At 42.5% G+C, this 19,394-nt stretch overlaps 1 protein-coding gene across 9 annotated transcripts; it reads left to right on the top strand.

Moving 5' to 3' along the window:
* Positions 1-31: 31 nt before the first annotated feature.
* Positions 32-18,927, top strand: LOC148116203 (uncharacterized). 9 transcript variants are annotated; one of them, XM_087884979.1, is made up of 7 exons: positions 32-123; positions 1,181-1,317; positions 1,894-2,498; positions 2,752-2,866; positions 2,983-3,050; positions 8,030-8,159; positions 10,069-18,927. In XM_087884979.1, exons 3-7 carry the CDS (start codon positions 2,085-2,087, stop codon positions 11,781-11,783), a joined length of 2,442 nt encoding a protein of 813 aa, XP_087741105.1. In that variant the 5' UTR covers positions 32-123; positions 1,181-1,317; positions 1,894-2,084; the 3' UTR covers positions 11,784-18,927. The 9 variants fall into 9 exon arrangements, with proteins under 9 accessions (XP_087741105.1, XP_087741106.1, XP_087741104.1 ...); XM_087884977.1 differs by having other exon boundaries at positions 48-177; XM_087884976.1 differs by having other exon boundaries at positions 62-749.
* Positions 18,928-19,394: the final 467 nt, after the last annotated feature.

Below are 19,394 nucleotides of genomic sequence, written 5' to 3'. Positions count from 1 at the left end.
TCTCCTCCTCCTCCTTTTCCTCCTCCTCCTCTTCTCCTTCACTTCTTCCTCATCTTCCTCCTTTACCTCTTCTTCCTCCTTCACCTCTTCCTCCTCCTCCTTTACTTTTAAATGAAAACCGAGGTACGTGATCCTTTCAAGTTTTTCTCAGTGGTTTTCCTTCCGGATTTATCAGTGGTAAATTAATGGGCTCTTTGCGCTTCCTCTTCCACAGCCGAAATAGGCAGATTCCTGGGGAAAAGCTCCAGATCTGCCCTTTTAGACGGGGAAAATGTCTTCCGAGCAAGAGGGACGCGGGTTTCAAGGAGGGAAATCGCCTTTTTCTCCCGTAAAGTGAAGCGGCGCCTTTCCCGAGAGAGCCGAGCGGAGGATTCCCGCAGGAAGGGGGAGGGGAGGCTGGGCTAGGTGGGATCCCTGACGATCTCCTCCGCCTCTTCCTGGCTTAGCTGAGGGTTTCCCGTGGCTTCCCTCCAGATATGGGGTGCCTGTCCCGTCACCCCCAAGTCTTCCCTGGCTGCGGGGCTGCCCCTCCCCTCTTCTCAGCCAGCGCAGAAACTCTTCCCACGGCAGAAATCTTCATCTGTGAAAGCAACGGGGGTGGGGGGGTTGGAGGGGGAGGGGTGTCCTGGCCAGATGCTTCAGCCCCAGAGGAGGAATCGGGGCTCTGAATTGGGGGGAGGAAGCCTTTTTTTCTTTGACTTTTGAGATTGGGAGGGGCCAGATGGAGGCCCCCATCACCGTCCAGTGGGGTAAGTCCCTCCCCTCCCTCCTCTCCTGATCTGGGGACCCCATTCTGCCCTGTGAAGGGGGAGAGACCCTCCCTGTGGGGGAAACCTGAATGGACCCTCTTGGGGGAAGTTGGGCCTGATCCTCCTGCTCAGGTGAGGCTCCTTCTCCTTCCCCAGAGCCCCGTTCCTCCACCTCTGCCAGGAGCAAACTCTGGATGGAGACTCTAGAAAGAGTGTAGTGAAGAGCAACAAAGATGGAGGCTAAAACATATTAAAAAACAGTTGCTGGAACTGGATATTTTCTAGTCTGATGAACAGAAGGACGAGGGGAGACATGATGGCATCTTCCCATAACTCAGGGGCTGCCAGAAAGAATATTGCTTTTTTCTTTTCTTTTCTTTTCTTTTCTTTTTTCTTTTATATTCTTTATTCTATTCTCTTCTATAAATAAGGAGCAGGCCGAATGAGAGAGATGGAGGTGGAGTTGCACTATATAGAAGAAATAACCAAACCACTCTGGAAACGCAACAGAAGAAAGGCGAAAACTTCCTTCAATGCATTTGGGTTGATATAAAAGGGGGAAAAGAAGGTCAAAGCCTTTGACAGGGAGCCATTGGGAGGGGCATTTCCTCCTACTCCCAAGCCCATCCTCCCCTCCCTCTCCCTTCCCCTCAGACGCTCTCCTCTACCATCCAGGCACTTTGCCCCGAATCCACCAGGGGGCGCCTCCACCAAGGGAAGGGAACTCCAGGCGCTTCCCCATTGGTCCACCTGGAGCCTTGCCTCTCTAGGACTTTGCACTCGCTCTCCTTAACCCTGGAGGCCCAGAGGAGGCGGAGAGGCTGCGGGAGAGTCTGGCGGGGGGACATACAGAGGTGCCTCGGGTGAGGGGGGTCTCTTCCCGGGTCCCATGCTCCCCAGCCGCCCTCTCCCTGCAGGGGGAAGCAGGGATGCCGGGAAGGCGGTGGGGATCCGGGGAAGAGCCCGAGTGTGGGGAGAGAAGCGGGGCGGCCTCTCCAGCTGCCTCCTTCCCGGCCCTGCTCGATGGGACCTGGGACCTGCGCTGGGATGAGCCACTTGGGGCTCCGGGGAGGTTGGGGGAAGGTCGCTCAGTGGCTGAATTCCACTTTCTAATTCTTGGCGTTTCTTTTTCTTCCCATCTCAGATACAGAAACTGGAAGCCATTTGTGGTCTTTGCAAGGCAAACTTTCCTCTTGGGGGAAGAAGAAAAAGAGCGGAATCCCTTGCAGGGATCAGTCCTGCAGCCCCAGAAATGGTCCCGTGAAGGAAAAGGCATCTGGAGACCCACCAGAGTCCTTGGAGCCATTTGCAGTTGCTCTGCAGGACAGAGAAAGGATGGAGACACAACCTTTTGCGAAGGAGGGAGCCGGAAAAGGCCCTTCAGCTGCTCAGTCTGGGAAGGGGGGGAAGCTCTGGGCAAGAACCTGGCAGAAGATCCTGGAGGAGGAAACCATCCTCCCTTCAGAAGTTCAGCCCTGGAACTCCATCCAATACCGGGAGGCTGAGGGTCCCCGAGGACTTTGCAGCCGAGTCCATGGCTTTTGCAGGCAATGGCTGAGACCAGAGAAGAACACCAAAGCCCAGATGCTGGACCTGGTGGTTCTGGAGCATCTCCTGTTCCTTCTGCCCCCAGAGATGGAGGGCTGGGTGCGGGAGTGTGGAGCAGAGACCAGCTCCCAGGCAGTGGCCCTGGCGGAAGGCCTCCTCCTGAGCCAGGCGGAGGAGCAGAAGGAGCAGGTCCAGTTGCAGGTGAGAGACTTTAGGGAGCTCAGAAGGGAATAGAGAATCTGTTTGAATACTTCACCCTCCTTCACAAACTTCTCTGGCATTCATCATATGTGGAAATTCACCAATTCTTGTACGAAGTTGTTCCCTTGTTTTCTCACTCAACCTCACAGATGGATATTGGGGGCTTTGAGGTTGTGTTCCAAATATAAAAATCCACTTTATGTTGTGTAATGTATATTAATTCTGCATTGTTTTTCCTTCCTCCTTTTTGAAGTGCTGCACTGTGGAGATCAGAGATCCTGAGGGAAAGAAGAACCCATCAAATCCTCCTCAGGAGGTATTTTTCAGGAGGATCCCTTGGGAAGATCCAAGTCAGGACATCTCAGGAGGTAATGGAAGATCCTCCGATTTCCTATCTGTCTTAACTTCGCTCTCTCTTCTCTTCTACAGAATATCTCCTTCTATTTTGTTAATGATGCATTTTGAAATTATGTATTCCTTACAGAGAAACCAAGAATGAAGCTTTCTCGTTTTTATGACGGGGATCAAACAGCGGTTGAACCTCCAAATCAAGTAAGAAAGGGAAAAGTTATTACATTTCTATTTTTCCTTCTGAAAGTGAAGCGGGTGTGCAGAGGGCTCCCTCCTCCTATTTTTCCCCCTTGTTTGGCCTGGATTATTTTTGTGTTCTTCCACAACATGGAGAGCAGAATGGCAGGTTCAAGTTCCTGTCAGCCAGCATAGCTTCCTCTGGTTATCTTGTTCTGTTAAGTACTCTGCCAACTTTTGAGTTCACAAGAAGCAATTTTTAAAAGTCCTTCAAGAAATAGGAATCAACGTATCACAGTGGCAGGACCTGCTAGAGACCCATTTTTGGGGGTAATTCTTTGACTCGGAATTGTGCAAAGCTAATGAAAAATAAATAAATAGTCACATTGCCACATTACCATTTTTAAAAAGCCTCATTTATAACCTCTGGTTTTCTCTTCTTTCTTTTCTTGCTTTCAGCCAATGGCTCAGACTACTAGATCAATCAATGATAGACAGAGCGATAGGTCAGTTGATCCAGAAGTAGGGTTACTTTGCTGAAAGGCACTGAAGGTTTTGCAGAATCAATGAACTTGATAAAACTTCCCCAAATATTTTTTCAGTGAAAGCAATTTTCAGTTGATTTCATTTTGTTAGATGGGGCCCAATCTGTCGATCCTTCTATATCTGGAGCTTATCTTCTGGAGTGTTGGTATTCCTGTCAATTTGGTCTTGTCTGCAAATTTGATGAGTTCCCCTTCTAATGAGGTATTAGAGAAAGCCAAAATGCCAAATTCGTGGATGGAGGCATATATAACATTAATCCCCAAAGAAAGTACTGCTAATCAATTTATTCAAAATTATAGGACAATCTTGCTGTTAAATACCGACTACAAAATCCTAGCAATAATAGCAGAAAGATTAAAAAATGTATTAAACAAAATTATTCTTTCGGATCAAAATGGGTTTCTACCAATCGACAAATTAAAAACAATACAAGGATTATAATGAACATTTTAGAATATTATGAGGCCCACCCAGAAAAACAATTGGCAGTAATAATGGTAGATGCACAAAAGGCATTCGACAACTAGAATTGACAGTTTTTAATTAATCGGGATGAAATTTGGCGAAAAATTTATAGAAATGATTAAGGCAATTTACTCAAAGTAGACAGCAAAAATTATGGTCAATGGAGATCTTACAGAAAAAGTCAACATAAATAAAAGGGTCAGACAAGGCTGTCCATTATCTCCCCTTTTATGCATCCTTTCATTAGAAATACTGGCGCAGGCAAGGGGAAATTTAGAAGAATACAAAACACAGGCTTTTGCGGATGAAGAATAGAGAAATTTGGGACAGTTAGCAGGCCTGAAAATAAATAAAAACAAAACAAGGATAATTACTAAGAACCTCACACAAGGCCAAGATAAGAAATTAGAGGAGAAACTAGGAATTCAAATTGTCAAAAAGGCAAAGTACCCGGGCATTTGGTTAATGGCAAGAACATCCTCAATAAAGGAAGACAATTACTTAAAATTATTACAACAAATTCAAAAATATTTTAAAAATTGGGCAAAATTACAAATTTCTTTGATTGGGAGAATCGCCACAATAAAGATGAATATTCTACCCCAAATGTTATATTTATTTCAAACAGTACCTATGAAATTGGGGAAAACCTTTTTTGACAAATTGAATAAAATTATTATTAAATTTATATGGCTAGGGAAAAAGCCGAGAATCAAACTTAAAATGTGACAAGATGCCAGAAGTAAGGGTGGCTTTGTCCTTCCAGATTGGGAACTTTACCACAAGGCGGCAGTAATGTCATGGCTCAGAGAATGGATAAATCTAAAAAATGAAGAATTTTAACAATTGAGGGGCATGGCTTACAGAAAGGTTGGCACTCCTTCATCTGGGATGGAAAAGACACAGCCCATAAGTACTTCCAGAGGCATCAAGCGAGGGAAGTACTGCTAGAAACTTGGATTAATTTAAAAATTAAAAGGAACTTTTATCCAAAAATCCCAAGATGGGTGTCGACAATGGAAGCCTTGATCTACCCCAATTTAATTGACTTTAATAAAATAGCAACATATAAGGAATTGTTAGATGGAGTAGGGAATTTGAAATCTAGACAAAAATTATTGGAAGAAGGAATTAAAATTAATTGGTGGCCCTATTTACAAATCCAAACAAAATACAAAAAAAGATTTAGAAGTATATGGATTCCAAACGGACCAAGAAATGGATAAAATATTAATCGGGATCGATGAGAAAATAATCACCAAAACATATAAACGTCTCCTTCAATTCAAAATGGAGGAAGAAACGGTAAAGGAAACGATGATAATTTGGGCGAAAAAATTTGGGTATAATATTGAATTAGAGTATTGGGGAAAATTATGGGGAACATTTTATTTAGCGTATGGCTGGTCACACACAATATTAAAAACACTTCATTTTTACAGGTTAAAACAATGGACAGTGGTTGAGTGATCTTGAGATAGGGGATATAGTCACTGAGTCCTTGTCATGGTCTGATCACTTTCTCCTTCGTCTCGACCTTCGAACCGCTGCACCCCGCCACAGGGAGCCGGAGCCGGTAAGGTGGTTCTGCCCCAGGCGCCTGATGGAACCCGACAGGTTCCAGATGGAGCTTGGGCCATTTCCTGAGGCTCTGGCACACGCCTTGACTGGAGACCTAGTGGCCGCCTGGGATAGGGCGGCCACTGGAGCTCTGGACCGGTTGGCGAAGGTTGTTGAGAGTGTGGTTGCACATCAGCTCCCCCAGCACCTGGATGAAACGACGTATCTAGACCCATACCAGTCGGGCTTCAGGCAGGAGTACAGCACAGAAACGGCATTGGTCGCGTTGGTGGATGATCTCTGGAGGGCTCGGGACAGGGGGTGCTCCTCAGTCCTGGTCCTGTTAGACCTCTCAGCGGCTTTTGATACCATCGACCATGGTATCATGCTGCACCGGTTGGAAGAGTTTTTTTTTTATTATTATTTCTATACCGCCCTTCTCCCGAAGGACTCAGGGTGGTGTACAGCCTGATTAAAAGCACAAGACAAACAGAATTTAAAAAATAATTAAAATTATTAAATAAAAGGCTCAATTATAAAACCCCAATTTAAAATCCCATTTTTAAAACCAATTAAAACCAATTAAAATCTTTACATTGATAGCCCCGCCTGGCGGAACAACAAGGTTTTGAGGGCACAGCGAAATACACAGAGATCAGAGATTTTACGAATTTCTGGGGGCAGTTCATTCCAAAGGGCAGGGGCTCCCACAGAGAAGGCCCTCCCCCTGGGTGTCGCCAGCCGACATACTTTGGCCGATGGCACCCTGAGGAGACCCTCTCTGTGGGACCGAACTGGCCGGTGGGAGTTAGGGGTGGGAGGCACTGTGTTGCAGTGGTTCTCCTTTCTCTCTGACCGGTCGCAGTCTGTGTTGACAGGGGGGCAGAGGTCAACCCCGAGGCCCCTCATATGTGGGGTGCCGCAAGGGTCGGTCCTCTCGCCCCTCCTGTTCAACATTTATGTGAAGCCGCTGGGCGAGATCATCCGTGGTTTTGGGGTGAAGTACCACCAGTACGCGGACGACACCCAGCTGTACATCTCCACCCCAGACCACCCCAACGATGCCCTTGAAATGATGTCCCGGTGCCTGGAGGCCGTACGGATCTGGATGGGGAGGAACAGGTTCAGGCTGAACCCATCCAAGACAGAGTGGCTGTGGTTTCCGACGTCCCGATATAGTCAGCTGGTGCCATCGCTGACTATTGGGGGCGAATCATTGGCCCCCACGGAGAGGGCTCGCAACTTGGGTGTCCTCCTGGACTCACAGCTGTCTTTAGAAGAGCACTTGATGGCCGTGACTGGGAGGATTTTTCATCAGGTTCACCTGATTCGCCAGTTGCACCCCTTTCTGGATCGGGACTCCCTACACACAGTCACTCATGCCCTGGTCACTTCCCGCCTGGACTATTGCAAGGCTCTACATGGGGCTCCCCTTGAGGAGCACCCGGAGGCTCCAACTGACGCAGAGTGCGGCCGCGCAGGTGGTTATGGGAGCAACATGGCGCTCCCGTGTGACACCTCTCCTGCGCAAGCTGCACTGGCTCCCGGTGGTCTTCCGGGTGCACTTCAAGGTTTTGGTCACCACCTTTAGAGCGCTCCATGGCTTAGGACCTGGTCATCTACGCGACCGCCTACTACCACAAATAGCCTTCCACCGGCCGGTACGCTCTCATAGAGAGGGGCTCCTCCAGGTGCCATCAGCCAAACAATGTCGACTGGCGGCCCCCAGGGTGAGGGCCTTCTCTGTGGGGGCACCCACTATCTGGAACGAGCTCCCCCCGGAGATACGGAGGATCCCGGATCTGCGCCCTTTCCGTCGTGCTCTTAAGACCCTCCTATTCCAGCAGGCTGGCCTGGCCTAATTTCCTCCCCTTTCTTTTAAATTTAAATTGTAATTTTAATTTGTTTTAAATTATTGGGATTTTTAATTGTCTTGGGCTTAATTATTTAATTCTGTTTTAATTTATGTTTTTTAACTTTTATATTTATGTATTTTATTCTGTGCCTGTTCACCGCCCTGAGTCCTTCGGGAGTAGGGCGGTATATAAATTTAATTTAAAAAAAAAAAAGACTGAGGGGAAACGATTTATTACAAAACATGGAATAGATGGTATAGCTGGCTGGAGAAAGAATCTGAAATCAATGTATAAATGTTTAAACGTAAGAGAAGATATTGTAGAGGAATGAAATATTTAATGTGTAATAGATATGTATATATTGTAGTGAATATATGAATTAGTAAGTAATACATAAAATGTATGTGTTTATAGTTGTTCAAAAGACAAAATAGATATTACCAAAGATGCCGGTATCAGAAAGCTGTAAAAATGTAACAAAGGTGTAAATACTGAATAAAAATTATTTTTTTTTAAAAAAAAAAAGATGAACAGATTTTGCGAATCCTCCTGTTCTGTTCTTTTTTCCGTGATCAGGGGAGTCTTGTGTCCTTCGAGGAGGTGGCTGTGTCGTTCTCTGAGGAGGAATGGTCTCAGCTGGATCCTGACCAGAAAGCGCTGCATTCGGAAGTCATGCTTGAAAACCATAGGAACGTGGCCTCTCTGGGTAAGAGTTCTCTAGTCCCCAATCAGAGAGTTCAAGAATGCAGATTATAGTTAGCTTTTTTATTAAAAAACCACTAATCAGATATTGTCTCCTGGGAGGGAGAAGGAAAGGATCTTCTCGTGCTCCAAGGAAGGAAAGAGTCAATGGCTCTTTGCTTAGATGCTTTCTGTGTCATTTCTTATCTGTATTTTTCCATTTCTATTTGAACTTACCTGTACGGGCTGAGAAGAACGAAGTGTACTTTTATGTGTCCTCTGGAGGTCATGTGACAGGAGTGTGTTGTCATTTGTCCTCTGAAACCTCCTCAAATTGTGTGAGAACAGAACTTTCACACTCAGCCCATGGAAGAGCATTCTCCCAATCCAATTCAAGCATCCTAGGGTACAGGTTACAGGTTCACACTTACGCATGACAGCAAAGGCGCTGCAACTTTCCTACCTATTCCCCCACCCCACCCTGCTGGGACTTACACTTTCCCCACCCAAAAAGGGGGTGGAAATATCTGTGCGTTTTATAGAGCGAATAGGGGGCTGGTTTTGGCCTCCCAAACCCTCCACACGTCCCCTTTTTGTCCTCCCTGGCGTCCAGAAGAACTCTGCAGACCAAAAACGGACCTGCTTTTGGCCTCCGGAGGCGTCTGCAGGCGCCGTTTTTGGTCTCCCCAGAGGCTTCCCTGGAGGCTTAAAACGGGACATGCAGAGGGTTTGGGAGGACAAAAACGAGCCTGTTTTTGGCATGCAGACTGTTTCTGGACGCCGGAGAGGGCAAAAACGGGACGCTCACAGACTTTATTTTTCTTGTTTTGCTTCTCTAAACCTTTGCTTCAGTCTTATGGTCCGAAAAATATGGTACCTTGCGACGATGTGGCAAAGGTTTCTTTGCCTACTTTGGTGCATTTGCAGAAAAAAGGCCTAAAATATTGAGAGATACACAAGATCAGTAGTGGGAAATCTAACACTATTGATCTCACGTGATCTTGCACTACAGTGCTTTAGGCCTATGTTCTCTGCTAACCAGGGCCTGCACGAGGTCCAGGGCAAAATGCTTTGTAAAGAGAGGGAAGGCCTCTTCGTTTTCAAAGACTTTTGCACTGGATCTCATGAAGTCCTCCGTTTATAAAAGAATGCACGCCTAAAGTACTGGGTCTGAGATCACACGAGATTAATAGCCTGAGGTCTTGCACTCCTGGTCTTGTGTGATCTCCCACTAAAGTACTTTAGGCCTTCCGTTCTCTGCGAACAGATGCCTGTACCAGATCCGGCCAAAGAGCCCTTCCAAGCCGATGGGACATTGGGGCAGCGAAATAGCCATTCTTGAAACCTCCCAACCTTTCCAATCTCCGCACGAAGAGCGCTTACAAGCCAATGGGAGGCTTCAGCAAGGGATTTCGCTCCAAAGTCTCATTGCTGGGATCAAGGAATGGGCCGAGCGGGGGTCCTGCTCACCAGACAGACACTGTGGAGCAGCTGCCCCAAGGTACACTGTGGAAGAAAGAGTTTGTTTCAAAATTGTTTCATTTCTCACAGGTCTCTGGTGAAATTAACCCACAATAATTCTAAAGTTTTCTCCTAATTCCTCCTTGGATGTTTCTCCTGATTATTCCTTAACTCAAAACTGATTCTGAGTGAGATTTGCTTATATATAGATAATTATAAAGAAAGAGATGTTTTCTAGATATTTCTAAAGCTTTCTGGACTCATGAGTCCTCGGAAAGGGGCGGCATATAAATTGAAACAAATAAAATAAATAAAATAAATGAATATAGAAATCATACTGTCCATATCACACCCCTGTAGGCATGCAAACATACAACCTAATGGAATTTTGGAGAAATTCAGAAGGAAATTCAGTTGACTTTCTACACTTTGATCTTTTTCTCTAACCTTGTTATCATTTTCTTTTCACGCAGGGGAGAAACCATTTAAATGCATGGAATGTGGAAAGACCTTTGCATATAATAGTGGCCTTGGAAGACACAAAAAGCTCCACACAGGAAAGAAACCATATAAATGCATGGAGTGTGGAAAGAGCTTTGCTGACAAAAGTAATCTTATTTCCCATAACAGGATCCATACAGGGGAGAAACCATATAAATGCATAGAGTGTGGAAAGACCTTTGTTCATAACAATAATCTTATTTCCCATAAAAGGATCCACTCGGGAGCAAATCCAATAATATGCATGGAGTGTGGAAAGACCTTTGTTCATAAAGGTAATCTTATTTCCCATAAAAGAATCCACACAGGGGAGAAACCATTTAAATGCATGGAATGTGGAAAGGCCTTTGCTCATAGCAGTACACTTACTTTACATAAGATGATCCACGCAGGGGAGAAACCATTTAAATGCATGGAATGTGGAAAGGCCTTTGGTAATAGTAGTGACCTTAGAAGACACAAAAAGCTCCACACAGGGGAGAAACCATATAAATGCATGGAGTGTGGAAAGAGCTTTGCTGAAAAACGTACTCTTATTACCCATAAGAGGATCCACACAGGGGAGAAGCCGTATAAATGCATGGAGTGTGGAAAGAGCTTTGCTGACAAAAGTTATTTTATTTCCCATAAGAGGATCCACACAGGGGAGAAGCCGAATGAATGCATGGAGTGTGGAAAGACCTTTGCATATAATAGTGGCCTTAGAAGACACAAAAAGCTCCACACAGGAGAGAAACCATATAAATGCATGGAGTGTGGAAAGAGCTTTGCTGACAAAAGTTATTTTATTTCCCATAAGAGGATCCACACAGGGGAGAAGCCGTATAAATGCATGGAGTGTGGAAAGAGCTTTGCTGAAAAACGTCGTCTTATTTCCCATAAAAGAATCCACATAGGGGAGAAACCATATAAATGCATGGAGTGTGGAAAGACGTTTACTAAGAGCAGTAGCCTTCAAAACCACAAAAAGCTCCACTCAGGAGAGAAACCATTTAAATGCATGGAATGTGGAAAGACCTTTGCTAAAAGAGATCATCTTATTTTCCATAAAAGAATCCACTCAGGAGAGAAGCCATTTAAATGCATGGAATGTGGAAAGACCTTTGCTAGAAGAGATAATCTTATTTCCCATAAAAGAATCCACACAGGGGAGAAGCCGTATAAATGCATAGAGTGTGGAAAGACGTTTACTCAGAGCAGTGGCCTTATAAGCCACAAAAAGCTCCACACAGGAGAGAAACCATTTAAATGCATGGAGTGTGGAAAGACCTTTGCTCTGAGCAGTACACTTACTATGCATAAAAAGATCCACTCAGGAGAGAAACCATATAAATGCACGGAATGTGGAAAGACCTTTGCTCATAGATGTAGTCTTATTCTCCATAAAAGAAGCCATACAGGAGAGAAGCCATATAAATGCATGGAGTGTGGAAAGACCTTTGCTTATAGATGTAGTCTTATTCCCCATAAAATGATCCACACAGGAGAGAAGCCATATAAATGCATGGAGTGTGGAAAGACCTTTACTAAAAAGTGGAATCTTATTTCCCATAAAATGATCCACACAGGGGAGAAGCCATATAAATGCATGGAATGTGGAAAGACTTTTGCTCAAAAAGGTAGTCTTACTTATCATAAAAGGATCCACGCTCGGGAGAAACTATATTGCAATAGCAATTCCACTTAGACTTATATACCACTCCACAATGCTTTACCATAGTCTCTGAGCAGCTTACAAAGTCAGCATATGTTCCCCAGCAATCTGGTTCCTCATTTTAACGAACTTCAGAAAGATGAAAGACTGAATCAACCATGAGCCGATCAGGATCGAACTCCTGGCTGTGGGCAATTAGCCTGTTGTACTGCATTCTTACCACTGACCCACCCTGTCTCTATTGATTTGTATGTGTATGCATATTGTGCCTTTCTGATTCAAATGAGACAAGGTTGAATCCAACAAAATGAAAGTTAAAGTGGAGAAAAGTAAGATTCTACACCTGGGCAGGAAAAACAGATTACATGAAACCTGGCTCAAAAACAGTAATTGTGAGGGGGACCTTGGGAGTCCGAATGGATTAAACGTGTATGTGGCAGCAGGCAAAGAAAGCTAATATAATCCTTGATTGTACAAACAGAGGCATAGAATCACAATCACATGAAGTATTAGTACTGTTTTTTAAAGCCTTAGTAAGACCACACCTGGAATACTGCATCCACTTTTGGTCATCACATTACAAAAAAGATGTTTAAGCTTTGGAGAAAGTGCACAGAAGAGCAGCTAAATTGATTAAAGGCCTGAAGACTAAATCATATGAAGAACGGTTGCAGGATTTGGGTGTGGTAGTCTACAGAAAAGAAGGATTAGGAGTGATAGGATAGCAGTATTCCAGTATTTGAGAGGCTGCACAAAGAGAAGGAAAGTCAGTTTATTTTCCAGAGCACGAGAGGGCAGGACAAGAAACAATGCTTGTGAACTAATCAAGGAGAGAAGCAGCCTCGAATTAAGGAGAATCTTCCTTACAGTGAAGACAATTAACCAGTGGAACAGCTTTCCTTCAGAGACATTGTGGTTGCTTCATCTCTGGACATTTTAAAGAAGAGACTGGATAGTCACTTGTCTGAAAGAGATCCTGTAGGAATATCAATAGATCCTGAAATGGTATAGGATCTCCTGCTTGACCCGAAAGTGCGGATAGGGGCGCCAACCACCAAAGACTCGTACTGGGCTTTGGACTTCAGGCACCAGGGCTCCCTCAATTCCTGGATGGACAGAAGGAGAAAGTTGTGTCTCTGGAGGGGTCTTTAAAAAGAAAAAGAAATATTCTTTACTAGTGGATCCAGAAGTGAATTAAAAACTCTCTCCAGCAACTCCCATCTCATCCAATTGGAAACCCAAAATGTTATCAGTACATTTTTGTCTAAAATTAGGTGTAATTTTGGATTGGGCCATAAAAATGATTCATGCCATCTGATAGTCTGTTTGTTTTCCTACTAAAAGTAATTATACTTGGCTTTTCAAATCCCTTGACCTGGTCTGATGATGGGGTTTTAAGGGTTTTAATGGGTTCATTTAAAAATTTTTAGATTTTAGTCTTTATTTTTATTGTGGCTTGTGTTTTATTGTTGTGAGCCGCCCTGAGTCCATTGTGAGATAGGGCGGCATATAAGCCGAATAAAATAAAAATGAATAAAATAAATAATTATACCCAGCTGTACACCTCCACCCCGGACCACCCCAACGATGCCCTTGAAGTGGTGTCCCGGTGCCTGGAGACCGTGCGGGTCTGGATGGGGAGGAACAGGCTCCGACTCAACCCCTCCAGGACTGAGTGGCTATGGCTGCCGGCGTCCCGATATAGTCAGCTGGTGCCATCACTGACTATTGGGGGCGACACATTGCCCCCCACGGAGAGGGCGCGTAACTTGGGTGTGCTCCTGGACGCACGGCTGTCTTTAGAAGAGCATATGACGGCCGTGGCCAGGGGGGCTTTCTATCAGGTTTGCCTGATACGCCAGTTGCGCCCCTTTCTGGATCGCGACTCCCTATGCACGGTCACTCATGCCCTCGTTACTTCCCGCCTGGACTACTGCAACGCTCTCTACGTGGGGTTCCCCTTGAGCACTCGGAGGCTCCAACTGGTGCAGAATGCGGCCGCGCGGGTACTTATGGGGGCGACATGGCGCTCCCACGTGACACCTCTCCTGCGCGAGCTGCATTGGCTTCCAGTGGTCTTCCGGGTGCGCTTCAAGGTATTGGTTCTCATCTTCAAAGCGCTCCATGGCTTAGGGCCCGGTTATTTACGAGACCACCTTCTGCCTCCGATAACCTCCCACCGGCCAATATGCACCCACAGAGAGGGCCTCCTCAGGGTGCCGTTTGTCAGGCAATGTTGGCTGGCGACCCCCCCGGGGAAGAGCCTTCTCTGTGGGGGCACCTGCCCTCTGGAATGAGCTACCCCCAGGGATATGACTGATCCCGGACCCCCATACCTTCCGCCGGGCCCTGAAGACTTTTTTTATTTCAGCAAGCCGGGCTGGGTTAAAAAATTTTAATTGGACTAACAGCTGTTTATTATAAACATTTACAATCTGAAATGCTAGAACCACTTAAAATCTTATTTAATAAAATACAGGTTGGAGGAGGAGTACCACCTTCTTGGAAAACAGCTTTTGTTTCACTAATTCCAAAGGAGGATCAAAACTCCATCAAACCTGAGAATTTTAGGCCAATCTCACTTTTGAATACCGACTATAAGGTTTTTGCTAAGATATTAGCTAATAGATTAATGCCAGTTATGCAACAAATAATTCATAATGACCAATCAGGGTTCATAAAAGGGAGACAAATTTAATATAATGTTAGACAAATTATAAACCTACTGGAATATTTAGAAAAAAATAACCAAGTCCCTGCAGCGTTTACATTTTTGGATGCAGAGAAGGCATTTGATCGCTTGAACTGGCAATTTTTGTTTAAAATAATAGAGAAAATGCATTTTGGAGAGTATTTTATACAATCAATTAGAGCGATATACCAGCAGCAAACAGCACAAATAATAGTCAATGGAGGTTTAACAGAGGTTTTTAGAATTGAGAAAGGAACAAGGCAGGGGTGTCCTCTGTCCCCATTGTTGTTTATCTTGACTTTGGAAGTGCTATTGAATAAGATTCGTGATTCAGAAAAATTGAAGGGTATTGTAATTAGACATCAAGATTATAGATTAAGGGCATTTGCAGATGACTTGGTTGTTACCTTATCTCAACCTATAGAGTCGGCTCCATATATATTGGATATAATTGATCAATATGGGAAAGTATCAGGATTTAAAGTTAATTCACATAAGACAAAGATAATAACTAAAAATATGTCTGTATTTGAAAGAGATGAACTAGCAAGAATAACAGGGTTTGAAATAGCTAAAAAGGTTAAATATCTAGGAGTGTATATAGCAGCTTCAAATACAAAATTATATAAAAATAACTGAGGATCTCTGGCAGAAGGTACAGAGGGATATGGAGAATTGGAAAAAAGTACAGTTGTCTTTATTGGGAAGAATTGCAGCAATTAAAATGAATGTGTTACCTAGATTTGTATTCTTGTTCCAAATGATACCTGTGCTTAAGAAAGATGAAAATTTGAGAGAATGGCAGAAAGGTGTTAATACTTTTATTTGGGCTGGGAAAAAACCCAGAATAAAGATGAAAATTATACAAGATACACGTGAAAGGCGGGGGGTCTCAAAATGCCTAATTTAAGATTATATTACGAAGCAGCGGTCTTATCACAAATTAGTGACTGGTTCAACTTAACAGAGGGGAGAATTTTGAATTTAGAAGGTTATGATTTGTTATATGGATGGCATGCCTATTTGTTATATGACAAAAAAGTGGATAAAGTATTTAAGGCCCATATACTTAGAAATGCTTTGCTGAGGGTTTGGAAAAAATATCAATACAAGTTAAATTATAAGATACCTGTATGGGCAAATCCTAGACATGCAATAGAAAATATAAGTATAGAACAAAAACAGGAGGTGATTACCTATAAAGAGCTTCTTATTATGGAAAGGGGGGTAATGTATTTGAAATCTTTAGATACATTGAGAGAAGAAGGTATAATTTATACATGGTTTCAGTATGGTCAGCTTCAAGCCAGGTGGAAGGAAGATCAAAAAACTGGCTTCGTGCAAAATGAGGAGAATTTGGTAAAACAAATTAGAGATCAAAAACAAATGCATATTAAAAGGCTGTATAATGCTTTATTAGAAATAGACTCTGAGACGGAACTGGTTAAAGATTGCATGATTAAATGGGCGCAAAATTTTCAAGAGCCAGTGATGATGGAGACTTGAGAAAAGATTTGGACTAGAAATGTGAAATTTACACAAGCACAAAATTTAAGAGAAAACTTTTATAAAATGTTTTATAGATGGCACTTAGATCCCAAAAAACTATCATGTATGTATCCTAATGTGCAAGCTAAATGTTGGAGATGTGATTGTGATGATGCAACTTATTATCATATATGCTCGACTTGTAAAAAAATCAAAGCATTTTGGATAAAGATTTGGTGGGTGATGCAGAATATTTTTTAAAAAAGACTGAAATTTACTCCGCAGTTGTTTTTACTGGGTATAACTATGGACTGTACAGTTGCAGAGACTAAACTGATTTTGAACTTGATAACAGCAGCAAGATTGTTGATAGCACAACATTGGAAGAAGGACTTTTTGCCTACTATTGATGACTGGATATTGAAAGTAACTAATTTAGCTGAAATGGCTAAAATTTCAGCATATTTGAAGGCTCACACACAAGAAAGGTATAGACAGGACTGGAGAAGATGGATTGATTATATTCAAAATACGTATCAGACTAAAAAATATCAAATAGCTTATGAATGATTTCTTTTAATTGTATAAGCGCTATATAAGTGATATTAGAAGTATTATGTCTAAGAAGTTGGATTTTATCTATGGGGGGTTAAGAATTTTTTTTTAGGGGGTGTTAGTTTAATGGTTGGTTAAACAATTTAGTTTATTGTTAAAAGTTAATAGAAATACGGAGGCTTCCGGTTTGCTGCTGGCCGCCGCTAGATGCTCCTTCGGGATCGTCAGCTTCCACTGCCTGTCAGAGCCGCCTTCACAACGGAATGGCGGCTTGAAAAAACTCCGTTTCCATGAGGAAACGGAGATAGAGCCGGCAGGAGTGGGTAGAACTCTCTGCAGAGTCCCAAAAGTTTTTCTTTTACTTTTGGGACGGAGCGGATGAGATGCCCCATATCCCCAGCCGCTGCTCTGGGCTTTGGGAGACCTCTGCTAATGCAGAGCCAGGCGTCAAGAGCAAGCCTGTGAATTTAACAGATTATTCAAAGAAAATGTGAGCTGGACCTGTAATACTGAATCACAAGTATTCTACTTATCTTTTAAAAAGTACTTAAGAGAAAGAGGAAAAGAAAGGGGGAAAAAAAAAACCTTTTAAAATGGCGTCTGCCGCGGCTGGAGAAGAGGCTGAAAGGGAAAGTCCTTCCGTTTCCTATTATTACAATGTAGCGGAATAAATACGACTGGCTACATTTGTAGACAAAACTTCGCTCCTGTGTTTTTTTCTCTCTTTTTCCCCTGGAGACTTGACATTGTTGTTGATTGGAAAGAAGTCTTTTTTCCTGTTTTTTTTTTTCTTTTAACAAAGCCTGCCTGGGCGGAAACATGGCACTGAGACTTATAAAGTCAGATAAACAAGTAGGGGGGGGATTCCCCCATTAACAACTTAAAGGAACAAGTTTTAACTCTTCAGTCTCAGAAACCTGATTTTAATATAATAGAATTTCTCTTAGAGGAGATTGAAAGAAGGGATGAGATTGTGAATCAGCATCTTGAAAAATTTAAGCAGGAAATTAAAGAATTGGTGAAATCTAAGTTTGATTTTTTGGAGCGAAAAATTTTAAAAGTGGCTAATGGTTTTTCAGAATTTATGACACAGCTGGATACAAATACTAATTTACTAGAGTCTAAAATGGAAGAAATTCAAGATAAATTGGACAATAGAATTCAAAAGATTGAAAATGATTTGATAAACATTCAGGATAATAGCTCAGAAGAAAAACCTAAAATGGATGCTGTTCAAAAGTCTGGTAATATAGAAAATCTGCCACAGAGGATTGAAAAAGAAGTTCTAATGGTACAATATAATTTTACAGAATATGCGATAAGACTAAGAGGCCTGCAGGAAAATAACAGAGATGATTTAAGGAGAATATCTTCTGAAATTCTAGCTGGGATTTTAAAAGTTCAACCTGAGGAAGTGTTTTGTAGGATTGACAGAATTTACAGAATAAATTCCTGGATGCCAAGCAAAGGCAACTGCCTAGAGATGTGGTGATTTATTTCACAGATAAAGAAATTAGGAATAATATTGTGCAAAATTCCTTTAATTCTAATTTGCAATTGTATGGAAGAAAGATTTGGATTTACAAGGAACTCCCACCTAAGATATTAATGGAAAGGAAGAAATTTGGTTTTCTGGTGACTGAGTTAAAAAAGAGAAATATCCCATTTAGGTGGGACGCCCCAGTTGGTATTATATTGAGATATCATGGAGAAAGATACCAGTTAAATACTGTTGAAAGAGCGGAAGAATTTTATCAAAATAGGTTGAAAATGAATTTAACATCTTCAGGTATAATACAGGATAAGCAGAAGGAGCTGGAAATAAAGGGAGAATATCGAATTACAGAGACTGTACCAGATAAATTGCCTTTGGATTTATCGGATACCCCAGCTGGATTATCTACAAATTTGAGAGAAGTGGCATCTGACTTTAATGTGATGACTTATCAAGGCAAAGACAAGCATGGAAACCAATTAGGGGACATACAAGGGATAAAAAAGAGACATGAGACACAAAAACAAAACCAACAAGACCAATCTACAAAGCAGAATGAAAACCGACTAGTTGATACACAATCTGTAGAAAGGAAACCAGGATGGAAATCAAACCCACAAAAAGAAAAGAAAAAAAAGAAATAGGTTGCATAAAAATAGAAATTTCTAAATCAAGCAACAGTGAAGCCAGTGACTTTAAAATATGAATGATTACGTGAAAACATAGAGGAGGCGACATATTGGTCAATATCATTCTGAGGATAGTGGCAGATCTCTGCATTGCCGTAATCTTGGGACGTGAAAAGAGCCTTAATCTGATGGATTTGAATTATCCACTTTGGAATTTCTTTTTGTGTTGATAAATATATTATAATTATCTTGAATCAGGCAAGAGAATTATGCTGGGGCATGCAGAAGATCGGGTTGTTACCCACTACGATGATGGGAATCAATAATCCTGATGAAACCCACAATTATTACTATATGGAATATAATTATAATGTCACTCGGGTGGTTGTTTTTACTTTTATACATATAAGAAGATATTTACTACTGATGGGGGCAGATATGATTGAAGATTTTGAATAAACTGTTGCATCAGCAAGCTATGTTACCCTATTATGGATGTTGGTTCTAATAATCCAGTGGAAAGACTTCAAAGAAGATATTATATGGACGATAAATTTAAAGTCATTGTCTTTTCTTTTTTTATTTTAGATATAATGGAATATATATACATATATTTTTAAGTAGTGTGGGCAGTGAATCAAAGATATTAAGAATTGTTGGTAATTTTGCAGGACAGTGGGTGAATAAGCTAGTTAGCAGACTGATTAGTTTAAGAAAAGGGATTTTTAAGTGATATACTTAGGGGAGTGGAGGAAATGGATAGAGTGGAATAAATGTTAAATGTT

This window comes from Pantherophis guttatus, chromosome 2 (genome assembly GCF_059756535.1).
Source record: "Pantherophis guttatus breed Tessera chromosome 2, ASM5975653v1, whole genome shotgun sequence".
Classification (NCBI taxonomy): domain Eukaryota; kingdom Metazoa; phylum Chordata; class Lepidosauria; order Squamata; family Colubridae; genus Pantherophis; species Pantherophis guttatus.
The sequence above is the reverse complement of the archived record's forward strand: the minus strand, read 5'-3'. Positions and strand labels throughout refer to the sequence as shown.